This window comes from Canis lupus, chromosome X (assembly GCF_011100685.1).
Source record: "Canis lupus familiaris isolate Mischka breed German Shepherd chromosome X, alternate assembly UU_Cfam_GSD_1.0, whole genome shotgun sequence".
NCBI lineage: Eukaryota > Metazoa > Chordata > Mammalia > Carnivora > Canidae > Canis > Canis lupus.
The window spans coordinates 967,611-985,158 of record NC_049260.1 but is presented as its reverse complement, the minus strand read 5'-3'; the positions used below and the strand labels follow the sequence as shown (position 1 = coordinate 985,158).

Sequence of the window (17,548 nt, the reverse complement as noted above, 5' to 3'; positions counted from 1 at the left end):
TGGAATGGAACAGAATAGAAAGACTAGAATCGGACAGAATGGAATAGAGTAGAATAGGACAGAATAGAGTGGAACAGCAGAGGACAGAGAGGAACAGAACAGCGTAGAACATGGAGCAGAAGGGAACAAGACAAACCCCAGAGCGAAGGGCAGAGGACGACAGTTAGCAGAGCCCCCCACTCCGTCGCCGACGCCCCGGACCGCGGTCGCTGCAGAGAGCCCCGTGTGCTGGCGAGGGTGCCTGCGGGGCGCAGCCGTGGAGCCGTGGGGACTAGCGCGTGGCCAGGATGGCGTCGTACAGGCCCCCGGTTCTCCTGCACTGGACGTGGCGGAAGCCGGCGGCAGCCAGGAGCGCGCGGTACTGGGCGGGGGTCCGCTCGCGGCCCTCCGTCTGCACCAGCATGTTCAGCGAGTAGAGCTGCGCCGTCAGCGGGCCCCGGCCGTCCGCGGCCAGGAGGCTCTCAATGACCAGGACGCCGCCGCCTGGGACGGGACGGACAGCGCCCGGGAGCCAGGGGGAGGCCGCCCCAGGAGCCCCGCTCCACCTCCCGGCCCCAGCTGCGGAATGGGCCCAAGCTGACCCGCACCCCGCCCCGGCCCCGGCCAGAAGCGGGGTGGAGCAGGCAGGGCGTGCACCGCGGGAGCCTTCAGCTTTCTGCACCTTTAACTCAGATTCGATACAGAACGGGTGCGAATGCCGCTTGGTTTTCGTTACTGACCCAGAAGGGAAGCCAGCTGGGAGCACGGGCACACTTGCCTGTGACCCGCATTCAGGCGTGCAAATGAGCCTCTGGCACGATCCCGCGCTGAAGGCACTCACAAGCCCATATGGACACGCAGCGCCCCGACCTACCTGGTTTGCAGGCACCATGGATCCTCGCCAGCAGGCGTGAGCACCGCTCATCCGTCCAGTCGTGCAGGACCCTCGCCAGGATGTACAGATCCGCCTCCGGAAGCGGGTCTTTAAAGAAATCTCCTATAACACAGGCCGGGGCCCTGGGGTCAGCGCGCAGCTCAATCCCGCGTGCAACAGTCACCTAGGTGTGTCGAGCTGCCCCCAGGCCATCCCAGCTGTGACTTGAAGACCTGGCCCTGAACAAAGGGAAGCCTCAAGGAGGACAAGAAGCTTCTGAACGGTGTCCGGGGGGCTCTTTCCGTCCTTCTCGATCTGGAAAATGGTTTTACTTTTTTCTTAGTTTATTTTCATCTCCTTTCCTGAGGTTGCAAATAAAGGGCCGTGTACGCCGGGGATTTCCGGACACCCCGGGCCATCGGTCAGCAGCTCCCGTGTGAGGAGCTGAACTAGACCAACAGTCAATATGTGTTTTCCGGGCTGGGAAACAAACAAACCAACATGGCCAAGGAAGAGCTTCCATGCGTACGTGCTGTCAGACTCGACACTTGTAACATTTTTCCTGCAAGAAGTACCGATTTTGGAAAAAGCGTGACCCAGCCTCACACAGGGTGGACCGGGCAGCTGTATGTTGTCCAAACTCTGCAAACTCAGAGGAGTTGGGGAGGAGTGTGTGTGGGAGGACCATCCGGGCCAGGGCACCACCCTGCCTCGTGCTGAGGCCCCCGGGAAATGCGGACCCTACAGACATCGCCCCACGACCCAGGGCGGGAAAGGGGGAACGGTGGGGGGGGCCTCCAGACTGCTTCTCTTCCGTTCAGTGACCAAACACAGGGGTCGGCAAATTTGGCCCGGGGGCCGCATTCGGTGGGCCGTGTGTTTGTGCGCAGCAGGTGAAGGAGAGCATCCAGCCGTGGGGACGCACACAGCTGCACCTTCCCCGGCCTTCCCTTCGTGACCCACCGCAAAGTCACCAAAATCCCAGCTCAGCTGTGCCATGGCAAAGTGACCTACTGCGTCCCCTGCCCCCCCAACCTCTGAAGTCGGTTTATTCCTTCCACCTCTGGATGAAGCACATAAACAGGTGTGACCGTCCCCTGCAAGACGCCCGATGACGACCCCCAGAAGCCAGGTCTGGGGTACCGGGGTCAGGCGCTCTCCATGAGCTCTCCCCCAGGGGGGAGCACACGTGCGTTTCCGTGTGCACGCGCAGAGCTCGGCGGAGCCCACCTGCACAGAAGCTGATCCGCGCTGCCTCCGGGAATGAGAAGTGCTTCTCTGCCGTCTGCACCACTTCGGGCGTGTCGAAAACGGCGACCCGGCACGCGGGGTACAGAGACGTGCACTCCTTGGCCAGAGCCCCAGAACAGCCTGGAAACGCACACGGAAGGTGACAGGCAGACGGGAAATGCGAGCGACGTGCACCCCAGCAGGTGTTGACGGCCACAAGGTCATCCAGGAGCCCCCGAATCACCGAATCTTCCCGGCTGGGCCCACCCACCCATCTAGCCATGAGTGCGTCCTGCGTGACTCCCACGCGGACACGCATTGGGGCACCACGGGGACTGCCCCTGACCCAAGGATTGGGCGGCGCGGAGACCACAGAAACCGTGCAAAGTCACGCGGCACGCCAGGCACGGCGGTCCCTTTGGCGTCAAGCACGCGGAGTCTCCCCATCGTGGCGCCCTGCTGCCCGGTGACAGTGGGGGAGGCCGCCCAGGTGTCAACCAAGGGTGTGAGCCCCTCGGAGCTGCACACCCAGGCCTGTGGGCCCCGTGGATGCGACTCCCAGCGCGTCCACACCGGGGAGGCTCCGTCCAGACCCGCAAGCCCGTTGTGGGGGCCACGCCCAGGTGGGGAGGGTCCCGACCAGAGCGCGCGCCCGGGCAAGCCCCTGAATCGCAGCTTAACAGGCGTCATGCTGTATGGGGCGGTCAGCGCAAGAGCGTGTCACACTGAGCGATGCCAGCGTCTACACCTCCATCCCGCCGTGATGCACAGGCTCCGAACCACCCCGGGGTGCACCGCAGCCACGGAGGGGCTGCAGACCCTGCGCCCCGTGGGACGCGGAGGGGATGCTTGGCCCCCGATGCTAAGTGGGGGCCTTTACGTCGTGTTTCGACCCTCGCCCCCCGGGGCGCCGAGGTCACCAGCCCTGAGACCCTGCTCCGGGGTGCAGGGCAGTGGCTCACCCCCGACGTCGCAGATGAGCGGGAACGGGGACAGGTCGAAGGCGCCCAGCACAGGCCTCCCGCTGACGCTCCAGACGTCCTGCAGGCCTCGCATGAACTGCAGCCGCTCGTCCTCGGACCTGCACGCGACAGCACAGGTGTTCACCGCACCCCACGACGTGGGGGGCGGGGGGTTGTGAGCCGCGGGCACGGTGGGGAAGGCCTGCACGGTGACCTGCTTCAGGATGTGGGGAGCCCCAGCTCCACCACCCTCGGGACCCCGAAGCCCACCCCGCCGGGACACCTGGCATGTGGCTGCAACACAAACACATCTGCTGTGGGGGTTTTTCTTCTTCTTCATCATCTTAAATATCACCTTCCCTCTGTTTTGCTCCGTTTAGACCCATTTCCTTAGCCACGCCCCCTGCCCCCCACGTCCATTGCAAGCGCGGACACCCGTGTTACCTGTAGATTGCGCTGAAGAGCTGGTCGGAGGGAACCCCGAATGCCTCCAGATACTGGTTCCTGCCGTCCCTGCAAACGGGCGCCACGCGGTCACCCCGGATCTGACGCGGCCAGGGAGCGCCAGTGGGCACGCGGGGTCGCACAGCCTCCCCTCCCGTCACAGACAGAATGGGCAGGGGACGGGACTCGGTCACCAAACGCACGCACGGCCCCCCTTGGAGGTGTTCAGAGCCGCAGGCTGGACGTGCAACCGGGCTCTGCCCCGTGTGAGCAAGGAAGGAGGATGACCTAAAGACGGTCTGACGAGGTCTGAAGGTGATGTGCGGCCAGCGGACACTGAGGCCCGGAGGACCTGGAGCCGGAACCTGGGAGCAGGAGGGGCCCTGCCGCGCTCCTATCGATACCTGTCAGTACCTGTCATCTAGCTCTATCTGCCGACATCTACTCTTTATGTATGTCTCCTAAGACCTATGAGGAGCTCCCCGCAGGTGTTAGTATCTACCATCCACTGTGCACTAACATCCAGTAGTGCTGGCTCTTATCGAGCTACCTACCTACCCTCCTAGCACCCTCCCACCCGTCCTTATCTCTCCTCTATCCATCTCTCTACCTAGCACCCATCTAGCACCTCTAGCCCCCCAGCCCTCTGCCTATGTACCCGTGTATCTATCGTCTATCAATCATCGATCCATCCCTATATCTATCTTTAAATTATCCAACCATCCATCCACCTGTCTGTCCATCCAACCATCCATCCATCTATCCATCCATCCATTCATTCATCCATCTGGCCATCCCTATATTATCATCCATCTATCCCTGTATCTATCACCGACCAATCATCCACCCATCCGTCCATTCACCTATCTGTCCATCCATCCATCCATCCATCATCCATCCACTCATCCATTTGTCCATCCATCTATCCATCCACCCATCAAGCCATCCCTTTACTATCATCCATCCATCCTTATATCTATCACCGACCAATCATCCACCTATCTGTCCATCCATCCATTCATCCATTTATCTAACCATCCATCCACTCATTCATCCATCCATCCATTTGTCCATCCATCCATCCACCCATTGAGCCATCCCTATACTATCATCCATCTATCCCTATATCTATCACCTGCCAATCTGTCCATCCATCCATCTGTCCATTCACCTATCTGTCCATCCATCCATCCAACCATCCATCCAACCATCCATCATCCTTTCACCCATTGAGCCATCCCTATACTATCATCCATCTATCCCTATATCTATCACCTGCCAATCCGTCCACCCATCCATCATCCATCCATCCATCCATCCAACCATCCATCATCCTTCCACCCATTGAGGCATCCCTATACTATCATCCATCTATCCCTATATCTATCACCTGCCAATCCGTCCATCCATCCATCATCCATCCATCCATCCATCCAACCATCCATCCATCATCCTTCCACCCATTGAGCCATCCCTATACTATCGTCCATGCATCCCTCTATCTATCTATGTATTTACCTACCTACCTACCTGACCATCTAGGTATCCATCCATCTATGTCAGTGGTTCCCAGGTTCTGGGATTCTGCTCTCAAAAGGCACTTGTCAATGTCTGGGGACCTTTTTTTACTATCACAGCTGGGGAGGGTGCCATGGCCTATGGTGGGAGGAGACCAGAGATGCTGCTCCACACCCTGCAGTGCCCAGGACGCCCCAGGCACCCACAGCATGAAGCCCGAGAGCAGCTACGGGGAGGACAACCATCACGATTCCCTACTTTGCCTCCTCAGCCCGTGGCCCTTTCCCCGGACACCAGTGAAACACCAGGACTTCTTACTTCGACAGATTGGCATGATGTGAATCCCATTGGCCAGCACCAGGGGGCTTCTCACGTCTGCTCAGAGTTCCACATCTAGCGGGGTTGTGTTTGATGCTACAAGAAACCTGGTGCTTCAACCGCACAGTTGCCCTGAAACCAGCCCCCAGGGAGCCCAGGGGTCCTATCCACCCCTTTGAGGCTGTGCCCACCTCACGGCCTGGGTCAGGTGACCCCAGCACAGGTACGTCGTCCTGGCCAGGTACCGCAGCATGTTGCCCTGGCACTTGGGGCTGGCCCTCACCAGGTAGGTGCTGGAGAGCTCTGTGTTTTGATATAAAGCTGAAAACAAATGCAAAAGGACACGTTAGATTCCAACTCACCGTTTTCAACAAAAGTCTGGCAGATGATGGGCAGCCCCAGGCCCATTTCAACACCAAGATGAGAATATAATAGCGTAAGGGAGGGCAACCCTTTAACTGGATAAATTTAGTCTGATTGAAAATTACTCCCTTATGATTCTTTCCCCCATTTTTTCTTGCTCATTGAATACTTCATGAGGGTACGGATGTGCACACCAGCGTGTGGAGTCCCTAGAATGAGGTCGGCAAAGTACCGCCTGGGGAGCACACCTGGCCCACCGCATGTGTTTGTAAATAAAGTTTTATTGAAAGTCAGCCACACCCGTTCAGTTACATAATGTGTACATGCTTACCTTTTCCTGTTTTTGTTTCTACCTGAAGTAGCTTCAGAGACACACAGGTGTCCAGCAGGAGCTCTGTCCCATGGGAGCTGGTGCCCAGCCGTGCAGCCACCGCTGCCGCGCCCAGGGGCTCTGGGGCCTCGGCGAGAAGGTCAAACACACCCAGCTCACAGGCAGCAAACAGAACCTCGGAAATAACGGGTCAGCTTTGAGCATCCTGGGAGCCCCACTTGTAGAAGCACACACCACGGGGACTCAGGGGTGCGTTTTCAGGGGACACTGCACTGCTGTGGAAAACACTGTGGCGGTTCCTTACAAAATCGAACATACAATGGCCACAAAACCAGAAATTCCAATTCTGGGTGTGGACCCAAAAGTATTGAAAGTGGACCCTGGAAGAGATACTTGTACACTCGTGTTCGCTGATGCATTATCCACAGTGGCCAAACATGGAAGAAGCAGGCGTCCAACAACGGACGAATGGATGAGCAAAATATGGTCCATGCACACAGCGGAGTCGGTACACCTTGAGGACGTGGCGATCAGTGACATAAATCAGACACGGATGTGTGATTCCACATATACGGGGTCGCTAGAATAGTCCCGTCCATAGAGACAGGGAGTAGACGGTGGCGCCAAAGGCTGCGGGTCGGGGAACGGGGAGATCGTGTTTCATGGGGACAAATCTTCAAATTGGGGAAAATAGAAAGTTCTGGATGTGGATGGTGCAGGTGGTTGCACAACAACGTGAATGCGCTCAATGCCACTGAGCTGTGCACTCAAAAACGGTGACGATAGTCAATTTGATGTTACGTCTATTTAAAGAAAACAATAAAGCATTCCCAAAAAATAAAGAATCTTTAAAAATAAAGATAAAATCTTCCAGTTAAATCTTTAACCAGTTAAAATGTTTAATTTATATGAAATTTTCTGATTTTAAACAAAATGCTTAAATAAAAGTCAAGTAAATACTCAAATATCTTAGAGTGGAATAGAGCAAGTAAAACAAATGAAAAATAAAATAGGGGGATCCCTGGGTGGCTCGGTGGTTCAGTGCCTGCCTTTGGCCCGGGGCGTGATCCTGGAGTCTCGGGATGGAGTCCCGCGTCAGGCTCCTGGCATGGAGCCTGCTTCTCCCTCTGCCTGAGTCTCTGCCCCCCTCCCATCATGAATAAATAAATAAAATATTTAAAAATAAATAAATAAATAAATAAATAAATAAATAAATAAAATAGAGTGAAATGAAATGAAATGTGCTTCCACTGTGCACTCGGGAAGCGCCTGTTTCTGCTGCCTCACGTGCTGTGGGGTTGACCAGCCGTCCGGAACGATGCCATCTACTGGTTGGGTTGGTCCCCAGGGAGAGTCAGAGCTAGGGCTGGGGGTGGGGTGGGCTGGGGTGGGGTGGGGGGTGGGATTATCTGCAGAGTACAGGGAGGGTCCCACGAGGCCATTCGCGGGCTGGCCATTGGGGAAAGGGGGTCCTGAGCAGGTGTGGGTTCCTGCAGCTTGCCCCCCGCCCTGTCTGTGTTTAGAAGCTCTTCACTAAACCCCCTCCCCGCCCTCTGTCATGCCTGGAACAGCATCACTTCGGACAAAGAAACAGCCGGGGGACCATTCCAGTAAAGAAACAGCCTCCGAGGGAAACCTGCAGTCCCCAAAGACAACACCAGCCAAGGGACAGGGACACACAGCCACCGGCAAACCCTTGTGAGGTTTCAAGACCCTAGTCTCCGCCCCTTCCCTGCTCGCAGTGATTACCTGGGGACCCAGACTCGGGGCCGGCCTTGGTTTAATTTTGCAAGTGGGGAAATACACGCGCTGCTGCTCAGAGGCCAGTGAGGTTCCCTACACGGTGGTGCCAGACCCTTAAAACGTGCGGCCTGCTAGTGCCGGATCTGTCCAGACAGTTGGACAGGTCCTGCCCGGAGATGACGCGTACGGGATAAAGGACGGATGAATGAGTGCATTGTTTTTCCTCCTGCACAGGAGGGTTTTCGATGGGGCGACCTCTCTGGTATTGGCCAGCACGGATGCACACACTCACGTCCCACCTGCGCAGAGGGTCATGGGGCACCCACTCCCCATGGAGACAGCACCGCTGCAGTAGGTGCGTGGACGTGAATACAATGAAATAAAAATAAGACCCGCCTCCATCCTGCTTAATGACGGAGGTTGGCCTTTGCTTTCTCACCGAGCGGATGGGAAAGGCGTAAATATGCTCTCCACGGGGGCCGTGGCAGTGGGGGTGGCAGGGCCCGTGAGGAGTGACACTGCCTGAACTCTTCTTATTCTCTGACTATGGTCCTAGTCACTCTCATTCCATGGACGGGGGTCCTAGTAACTCCCATTCCATGGTCTGGGGTCTTAGACACTCTCATTCCATGCACAGGGGTCCTGGTGACTCTCAGCCCCTGGACGGGGGTCCTGGTCACTGTTGTTCTGTGGTTGGGGGTCCTGGTGCTTCTCATCCCCTGGATGGGGGTCCTGGTCACTGTCGTTCCATGGATGGGGGCCCAGGTGACTCTCATACCCTGGACGGGGGTCCTGGTGATTCTCATCCCATGGACAGGGGTTCTGGTCACTGTCGTTCCATGGACGGGATCCTGGTGCCTCTCATTCAATGGACCAGGGTCCTGATGACTCCCATCCCATGGACGGAGGTCCTGGTCACTGTCATTCCATGGACGGGGGTCCTGGTGACTCTCCTTCCATAGATGTGGGTCCTCGTGGTGCTCATTCCATGGACTGGAATCCTGGAAACTCTCATCCCGTGGACCGGGGTCCTATCACCCCTTATCCCGTGCTCAGGGGCCACATGGCTCCCTGAGGTGGTGCGTCCTGGGCACCGCGGGGTGTGCGGCTGCCTGTCTGCTCTCCACCCACCGCAGCCCGAGCGCCCCCAACCCAGCGGTGACGCCCAGACATGTCCACCCACATTTCCCTGTGCTCCCTGGGGCCAGGCTCGCACCTGAGAGCCCATGAGGACGCTCCCTCTCGTGCACCACATGGCCTGGACAGGACTCTGTGCCGCCCCACGGCGTCTGGGGGAGGCTGTGTCCGTCCGCTCTGTGCGCCCGCGCCAACTCTGGTCCTATGGGGACCGGATCCCGTCCCCTGCGGTTCCTGTGTGACCCTAGGAGGGGCGGGAACTCGTCCTGTCTCGGTTCTGTTAGCTGTCTGCTCTACTCGGGCGGTTGCAAGCTTTATTGTGTCCACATGGTGTGAACTCCGGTTGGATCCACGGCGAATGATTTCTCACGCAGGCGAAGCTACGCAAAGTCCTATTAGGGCCACATTAGGTCCTGGACAAGCTGCGGGCCCTCCTATTGCAACTAGATCTTATAGGGGCGCCTGGGGGCTCAGCTGGTGAAGCGTCTGCCTTCGGCTCAGGTCGTGACCCCGGGGGTCCTGGGATCGAGTCCTGCGTCGGGCTCCCTGCTCAGCGGGAATCGGTGGCTCCCTGTCCCCGCCCCCTGCCTTGTGCTCTCGCTCTTTCTCCTTCTCTCTGTAAAAAAACTAAGTGGAATGTCTAAAACAACAACAACAAAAAGATTTTATTAACTCATTCTGTCAAGGTCGTATGAAGTATTGTTCTATCTAGGTCGTATTATTCTATCAAGGTCGTCTAACGTTTTACTGTACCAAGGTCATATTAAGTATTCGATCAACATCATGTTAAGAATTATTCCACCAAGGTCGTCGTAAGTATTATTCCATCAAAATTGTATTAAGTTCAAAAAAAAATTGTACTAGGATTTATTCTATCGAGGTTGTATTAAGTAATCTGTCAAGGTCATGTTACATTGGATTGATTCTGTCAATGTCATTTTAAGTTTTTTCCATCAACGTCATATTAAGAAGTATTATTGATCAACGTCATATTAAGTATTACTCTATCAAGTTCATGTTAAGTATTATTCTATCAAGATTGTATTAACGTTTATCTTATCAAGGTCATATTAAGTTTTGTCAAGGTCATATTAAACTTTACTCTATCAACGTCAAATTAGCTATTACTCTATCGCGGTTGTATCCAGTTTTATGCTCTCCAGGCCGTATTACGCTTTATTTGGTGACGTTTGTGTGCAATCCTCTTCTCTTACACGCGTGACAACCAGGTGACAAAGCACCCCATGTCCTGAGCGGACTGTCCTGCTGGGATGTATAACGCACCCGACAGCTTGGTGAGCCAACGGCGAACAGCCCCAGCTGCCCGGGAAGCATCTCGCGAGCACAAGCAGGTCATGCTTTCAAGCGACAGGAAGGCTGCGAATTATTATAACTAATTTGCGGAAGGAAGCTCTTTCTCCGTATCGCAAGGGTTCCACCGTAGGGGGCCTACAGACCCCATCTGGGGGATCCGTGGGCTCACGCGGGGAGCACATTCTGCGGCAGTTGTCAGTGACCTCCACCCAAACTCAGCAGCCGCTTCAATTATGAGTCAAGCACACACGGCGGCAGTAGTACAACACCTGTGAGTCGGTGAGCGAGGGAGGCCAAGGCACCTTCGTGTGTCACAATATCCCCCGCAGGACACTCAAAATACCACCCACATGCACAGGGCGCCACGGTGCTGGGGGGGCCGGACCCCACTGGCTGCACACATCACCCCCATCTTGCCATCCCGCACCTTCCCCCACAACGAATGCGGCCGTTGGGCAGCTCTCTGCCTGGCAGGTGGTCAGCTCCCACATGGTGAAGCTCAGTGTTCTCAAAATTCGAGTTTCACCCCCAAAAGCCAGGGAGAATCTCACCGTCTCATGAGAGCAGGACACCGTCCCCTCGTGCAGCAGCTGTGAGCGCTGTCCTGCCGCCTGCGTCCACACACGCATGCGCATACACAGGAGCGCCTAGATTTTATTGGGGCGCCTGGGTGGCCTGGTGGTTTGAGCATCTGCCTTCGGCTCAGGTCATGAACTGAGAGTTGTGGAATCGAGTCGCACATCGGGCTCCCCGCTCAGCAAAGACTCTGCTTCTCCGTCTCCCTCTGATGCTCCCCCTGTTTGTGCTCTCTCTCTCTCTCTTTGTGAAATAAATAAAATCTATTTTAAAAATAATTAAATAAAATGTAAAATCTAATGCAAGCTGGTGTAGCCAGTCTAGAAACCAATATGGAGGTTCCTCAAGAAGTTGAAAACAGAGCTACCCTGCAACCCAGCCATGGTTCTATCAGGTATTTACCCCAAAGATACAGATGTCATGAACGGAAGGGGCACCTGCACCCCAACGTTCACAGCAGCCATGTCCACAATAGCCAGACTGTGCAAAGAGCCCAAAATGGCCATCAACAGATGAATGGATGCAGAAGATGTGGTCTATGTAGGTAACAGAATATTCCTCAGGCATCACAAAGGATGGAATCTTCCCATTTGCAATGTCCCGGGGGGAACTAGAGGGCCTGACGCGAAGAGAAATAGGTCAATCAGAGAAAAGCAATTATCACACAAGCTCACTCCTACGTGGAATTTAAGAAACACAACAGATGAACACAGGGGAAGACGAGGGGAAAAATCAAACTAGACGGAATCAGACCAGGGAGACAAACTATAAGAGATTCTCAACTCCAGGAAACAAATAGGGCTGAGTGTTCTCACTCTATCTGAGTGAGGGGAGGTGGGTGGAGGGATGGGGTAAGTGGGTGACGTGCATGAAGCAGGACTCGTGATGCGATGAGCCGCGGGTGTCGCATGCAACCGATGAATCATTGACCTCTACCTCCGAAACCGGTAATACACTCTATGTTAACTAACTCGGATTTAAATAAAAATTTCTTGAAAAAACAATTTTTTTAAAGACATAAATGAAGGAATATACACAAATATAGACTCCTCAAATCTAACTACAGCTTGCCTCAAAGGTTTTAAGGACGAAAAATTCACGTAGCAGAAGGTTCGGCATTAAGCGTCTTAAACAATACAACTCGGGGGGTGTTGGGCACATTGACTGCGTTGTGCAACCACCGCCTCTATCTGGTTCCAGAACATTCTCATCCTCCCCCTAAAAGGGGAGCCTGTCCGTAACGACCAGTCGCTGCCCATCTCCCTCCCCGGGGCCTGGCGAACCACCACTTTGCTTTCCGCGTCCATGCATTTGCATTATTCCGCGTGTTTGGGAGAAGTGGCATCACACACCGTGAGGCCCGTGTGTGTCCCGCGTGCACGCAGGATCATATGGACTCAGCCACGGGAAGGGATGAGATACGGAAGCGCGCCACGTTGCCCGTGGGCCCCCAGGCTCGCCTCTATTTCAAACACATCACCTCGCTTTGTAGTGTGTTAATGGACAACCGCCCATATTACACAAAAAGCCACAAAAAGTCTTGAATATTTCAATCTCTTTCAGTAAGCATTGTCCCACGGCCCAGAAGGCACCTGCCCGTCCTTGCAGGACACCCCACCCACCCCTACAGGACACTCCCTACCCATGAAGCCGTCACTCCCCATCGCCCTCGCCCAGCTCCCACCCACGGGATCCACGTCTGCTCCGGCGGAACGTTCTCCCCACGTTCCTACCTGGGAGACCATGAAACCATTTGAGTACTCGGTCAGCAGACGGAACGCCTGTTCCTCCGGGGAACTCATCCTTGTCCCACGCCCGGCTGGCGCACAGAGCCCCCGGTCGTCCCAGCTGCACAGAGTGTGGGTCTGCTAGCAAGTCGTGGGGCGGTCGGCCGCGCGGTGCTGCTGCCAGAAGCTCCTTGCTGGAGGCCCAGCACGAGCCAAAGGCGGATCAGTCTAGAAAATCCCATTAATCCTATTACGGGGATGACCAAGCTTCAGGGTACGCGCTGGCTCTGTGCTCAGTCCTGTCCCTGCTGTGCCCACAGCCCTAAATAGCCGCATCTCCCACCTCCCTCCATCACACCATCATCAAGGAAACGGGTCCAGAACTGATATGCTTGCTAATCACTAGCATTGATTACTCATTGCACGCATCGAATACTTTGTAGGCCCTGGACATGGGGCGCCCAGGGGCTCCCGTAAATCTTCTAGGGATGCCATGTCAAATGACGCAAAACCCACTGGTTCGAAACCAAAGGGATTAGCCTATCTCGGCTCTGGAGACCAGACGTCTGAGATCTGGGCAGGCAGGGCTGCTGAGATCCAGGGCAGGGGCTCTTCTGGCGTCTGGGGCCCCAGGCGTCCCCCAGCTGGAGGCCGCGTCCCTCCCCTGTCCTCCATCCTCATGGGGCTCCTCCTCTGCGTCTGCGCCTCCTCTTCTGTCTCTTGCAAGGACCCCTGTTGTTGGACATAGGGCCACCTGGTCCAGGACGAGCTCAGCTCAGACCCTCACGTCATCCCATCTGCAAACACCCCGTTTCCAATGAGTTCCCGTCCTGAGGTTGCAGGGGTAGGTAGGACGTGGCCATATGTTCTGGGGCCACCATTAACCCACAGTAGGCAGGGCTGAGCTCAGGTGACAAGAGCCCTGTGCCACCCACTCACTGCTCCGTGGAGTCACACTCTGCTGTTGTGGATCCATGCAAGCGATTGTGTGCAGGGAACATCTTCACCGCAGAAGCCAAGATCTCCGGAGCAGAGATTTACATGCAGGAGGCCCCATGCGGACACCTGGACACGCAGGGCGCCCTCGGAGCCAAGCTCATGGCGGGGCAGGACTGGTCAGGGTGCCCATCAGCGGGGACGGGGCGGCCGCCTGGGTGGGAAGGTCCAGGCCACACGAGGAAGGAGGGGAGGTGCCACTCTCGTCCCGTGCCCGTTCCGATGCTCGAGTTCACATGCAAAGCCCAGGTGTGGCTGGGCGTGCAACATGCCATACGCACAGTGCAGGGCGGGCTGGCACAGCGCTTTGCACAGAGGCCGGCGGGCGGTCACACGGACATGGGCCTCGGGCGCTGGAGGGGGCTCACCAGGGGACCGGATCACCTGCCCCACCCGGCCCGCGTCGCCAGCAGCAAGCCGGAGGACGCGCCTCCCGGCGGGTAGGCTCTGCGGGACGTGCCCCAGAATCCAAGGTCGGGGCTCGCGTCCCGCCGCCAAGCACATGCCAGACGCCAGCCTGACCGGCAGCATCCCCAGGGCTCGGGCTGAAAACAGAGAAGGATTCGCATGGACGGCGGCTGTTCAGAAACGGCCCCAGCTAGTGCGTTTCTCGTGGGAGGGGCCGCAAACGTGCTCCTCGTGGGGACGGTTCTGCGGGAGCTGAGGAAGGGCCCGGAAGGGCCGGGCGGCACGGTCCGTGCCTGCTTCCCTCAGGAAGCCCAGCTGCTGAGAGACTTTGTTTCTATTTAAAGATTTGAGGGCGCCCGGGTGGCCCAGCGGCTTAGCGCCGCCTTCAGCCAGGGCCTGATCCTGGGGTCCCGGGATCGAGTCCCACGTCGGGCTCCCTGCATGGAGCCTGCTTCTCCCTCCGCCTGGGTCTCTGCCTCTCTCTCTCTCTCTCTGTGTCTCCCATGAATAAATAGATAAAATATTTTTTAAAAAATTAAAAATAGGGATCCCTGGGTGGCGCAGCGGTTTGGCGCCTGCCTTTGGCCCAGGGCGCGATCCTGGAGACCCGGGATCGAGTCCCACGTCGGGCTCCCGGTGCATGGAGCCTGCTTCTCCCTCTGCCTGTGTCTCTGCCTCTCTCTCTCTCTGTGACTATCATGAATAAATAAATAAAATCTTTAAAAAAAAAAAATAAAAATAAAAAAAATAAAAAAAAATAAAAAATTAAAAATAAATAAAAAATAAAGATTTATTTGAGAGAGCGCATGCGTGGGGGAACGGCAGGGGGAGAGACTCTCAAGCAGACTCCCCGCTGGCGTGGGGCCCAATGGGGGCTCGATCTCACGACCCTGATCACGACCTGAGCCAAAGTCAAAAGCTGGACACTCAACCAACTCAACCACCCCAGGTGTCCCGTCACCTGCCGTCCTACCATCTGGCATCCCGTCACCTGCTGTGCCATCCGCTGTCCTGTCACTTGGCATCCTGTCATCTGCTGTCCCATCACCTGGGATCTGGTCACTTGCTGTCCTGTCACCTGGTGTCCAGTCACCTGCTGTGTCATCACTAACTGTCCCATCACCTGGCATGCCATCACCTGCTGTCCTGCCACCAGGTGTCCTATCAGCTGCCATCCCATCACCTACTATCCTATTACCTGGCCTACCTACTGCATTGTCACCGGCTGTTCCATCAACTGGCATCCCATCACTTGCTGTCCCATCCTGGATATCTGGCATCCTGTCACCTGCTGTCCTGTCGCCTACTGTGTCATTCATAACCTGGCATCCCATCGCCAGCTGTCCCATTATATGTTGTCACCTGCTGTCCCATCACCTGCTGTCCCAATCACCTGGTGTCACCTTCCCATCACCTGCCGTTGTCACCTGCCGTCCCATCACCTGGCATCCCATCACCTGGAGTCCCGTTACCTGGTGTTGGCATCCCATCACCTACCGTTCCGTCAACTGCTATCCTGTGACCTGGCATCCCATCACCTGGAGTCCCGTTACTTGGTGTTGGCATCCCATCACCTGAAGTCCAATCACCTAGAGTTCCGTTACCTGGCGTCCCATCACCTGCTGTCCTGTCACGTGCTGTCCTGTCATGTGGCATCTCGTCACCTGGAGTCTCGTTACCTGGTGTTGGCATCCCATCACCTGGAGTCCTATCACCTTGCATTCCATCACTTGGTGTCAGCGTCCCATCACCTGGAGTCCCGTCACCTGCCATTCTGTCACCTGCTGTCTTGTGACTTGGCATCCCATCACCTGGAGTCCCGTTACCTGGCGTCCCATCACCTGCCATCCTGTCATGTGCTGTCCTGTCATGTGGCATCTCATCACCTGGAGTCTCATTACCTGGTGTTGGCATTCCATCACCTACTGTTCCATCACCTGGTATCCCGTCATCTGGCATCCCATCACCTGGAGTCTCGTTACCTGGTGTCCCATCACCTGGAGTCCCATCACAGCTTGCATCCCATCACCTGGTGTCAGCATCCCATCACCTGCTGTTCCGTCACCTGCTGTCCCGTGACCTGGCATCCCATCACCTGGAGTCCCATCACCTGGCATCCCATCCCCTGGAGTCCCATTACCTGGCGTCCCTTCACCTGCCGTCCTGTCACGTGCTGTCCCTGTCACGTGGCATCTCGTCACCTGCAGTGTCGGCTGGGGCAGCTAGAATCACGATGCCACAGGCTGGGGGCTTGGGAACAACAGCCGTGTATCCCTCACGGTTCGGGGTGTGGACGTCCGAGTCAAGATGCTGGCAGACTCACGGTCTGGTGAGGACCCGCTTCCTGGTTCACAGATGGCTGCCCATTCCGGGGCCTCACACAGGAGAGGGGCCCGGGGGGCTCTCTGGGGCCTTGTAAGGACACTAATCTCGTTCGTGGGGGCAAGGCCCTCATGAGCAAATCCCCTCCCCAAGGCCCACCAGCTGATAACCGCCGCCTTGGGGGTCAGGATTCACGTATGACAGAGACACGTGGCCAGGCACGGCCGTTCTGCTGGGTGCTGGGGGTGATGTGAGCCTGGGGCCCGTGCCTGACGGGGAGGGTAGCGGAGGTGGGCTCCTGGAGGGGTGCGGACAGGAGCACGGGTGCTTCAGCTGGGCATGAAGGGGGCTGTGAGGACGCGTCTACACTGCAGGATGCAGATGGCAGCCACTGTGCACCTGCGGCTGAAACCATGCCTCATCCTGGGGCAGGCCTCTTCCAGACATCCCTGCACACTTTGTTTTTTTAAGACTTTTATTTATTTATTCATGAAAGACACAGAGAGGGAGAGAGAGGCAGAGACACAGGCAGAGGGAGAAGCAGGCTGCACGCAGGGAGATCGATGCGGGACTCGATGCGGGACTCGATCCCGGGACTCCAGGATCACGCCCTGGGCCGAAGGCAGGCACTAAAGCACTGAGCCACCCAGGGATCCCCTGCACACTTCTTAAACCTTTCCCCAAACATGCATTTTACTGAACATTTCCCCCAAAACGCCAGCAGTGCATTTCCTGCTGTAGACGTTTTAAGGAAATGTTGGCTGCGGTCTTCAGAACGGGTCCCACGCAGACCCCGCTGCCCTCAGGTCCAGAGAACATCCCTGCCCCATCCCTCCCTCGGGATGCAACTGATGAAAACCGTCCCCACCGGTCATTCCTGGTGTAAGTCCAGGGGCAGTTTGTATCAAGAGTGGTACCTCGGGATGACACGGGGCACACTCGGGACAGGGGAATTTCTCGGCAAACAGGTAGAGGTGGCCGAGGTCCCCACTGCAGGCCCCAGGGCATCGACCCCTCAGCATGTGTGGGTGTGGGTGTGACCCAGAATGTACTTTGTCACCACTGGTTTCAGAGTAAGCCGACAGTCCATTTGCCAAAGTCCACCCGGGTGGAACCACGACAGATCAGGAGGCGGTTTTAAGGTTCCCACGATAACACAATGATGCCGATCGCCCAGAAGGAGGCTAACGGCAAAATGTGGTGAATGACAGAGACCCGGACAAACACGGACGGAGAGGCAGACGCTACCCTCCCTCCTCGCCCTACAAGTGTGTAGGACAAAGCTTCTGGGGTGGAAATACTCCCT

At 56.4% G+C, this 17,548-nt stretch overlaps 1 protein-coding gene across 2 annotated transcripts; it reads right to left on the bottom strand.

The window, feature by feature from the left end:
• Positions 1–271: 271 nt before the first annotated feature.
• On the bottom strand, positions 272–12,591 carry ASMT (acetylserotonin O-methyltransferase). 2 transcript variants are annotated; one of them, XM_038586465.1, is made up of 8 exons: positions 12,523–12,591; positions 6,020–6,194; positions 5,517–5,646; positions 3,490–3,558; positions 3,046–3,164; positions 2,084–2,332; positions 854–976; positions 272–483 (listed from the first exon to the last, which is right to left on the bottom strand). In XM_038586465.1, exons 1-8 carry the CDS (start codon positions 12,589–12,591, stop codon positions 272–274), a joined length of 1,146 nt encoding a protein of 381 aa, XP_038442393.1. The 2 variants fall into 2 exon arrangements, with proteins under 2 accessions (XP_038442393.1, XP_038442394.1); XM_038586466.1 differs by lacking the exon at positions 2,084–2,332.
• Positions 12,592–17,548: the final 4,957 nt, after the last annotated feature.

Excerpts from the sequence above, each read along its gene's own strand:
- ASMT (XM_038586465.1), bottom strand. The coding sequence starts at position 12,591 with ATGAGTTCCCCGGAGGAACAGGCGTTCCGTCTGCTGACCGAGTACTCA. Across the intron at positions 3,559-5,516 it reads CACCTGACCCAGGCCGTGAG|GGACGGCAGGAACCAGTATC; the intron begins GTGGGCACAGCC and ends GCCCGTTTGCAG. Across the intron at positions 484-853 it reads CCATGGTGCCTGCAAACCAG|GCGGCGGCGTCCTGGTCATT; the intron begins GTAGGTCGGGGC and ends GTCCCGTCCCAG.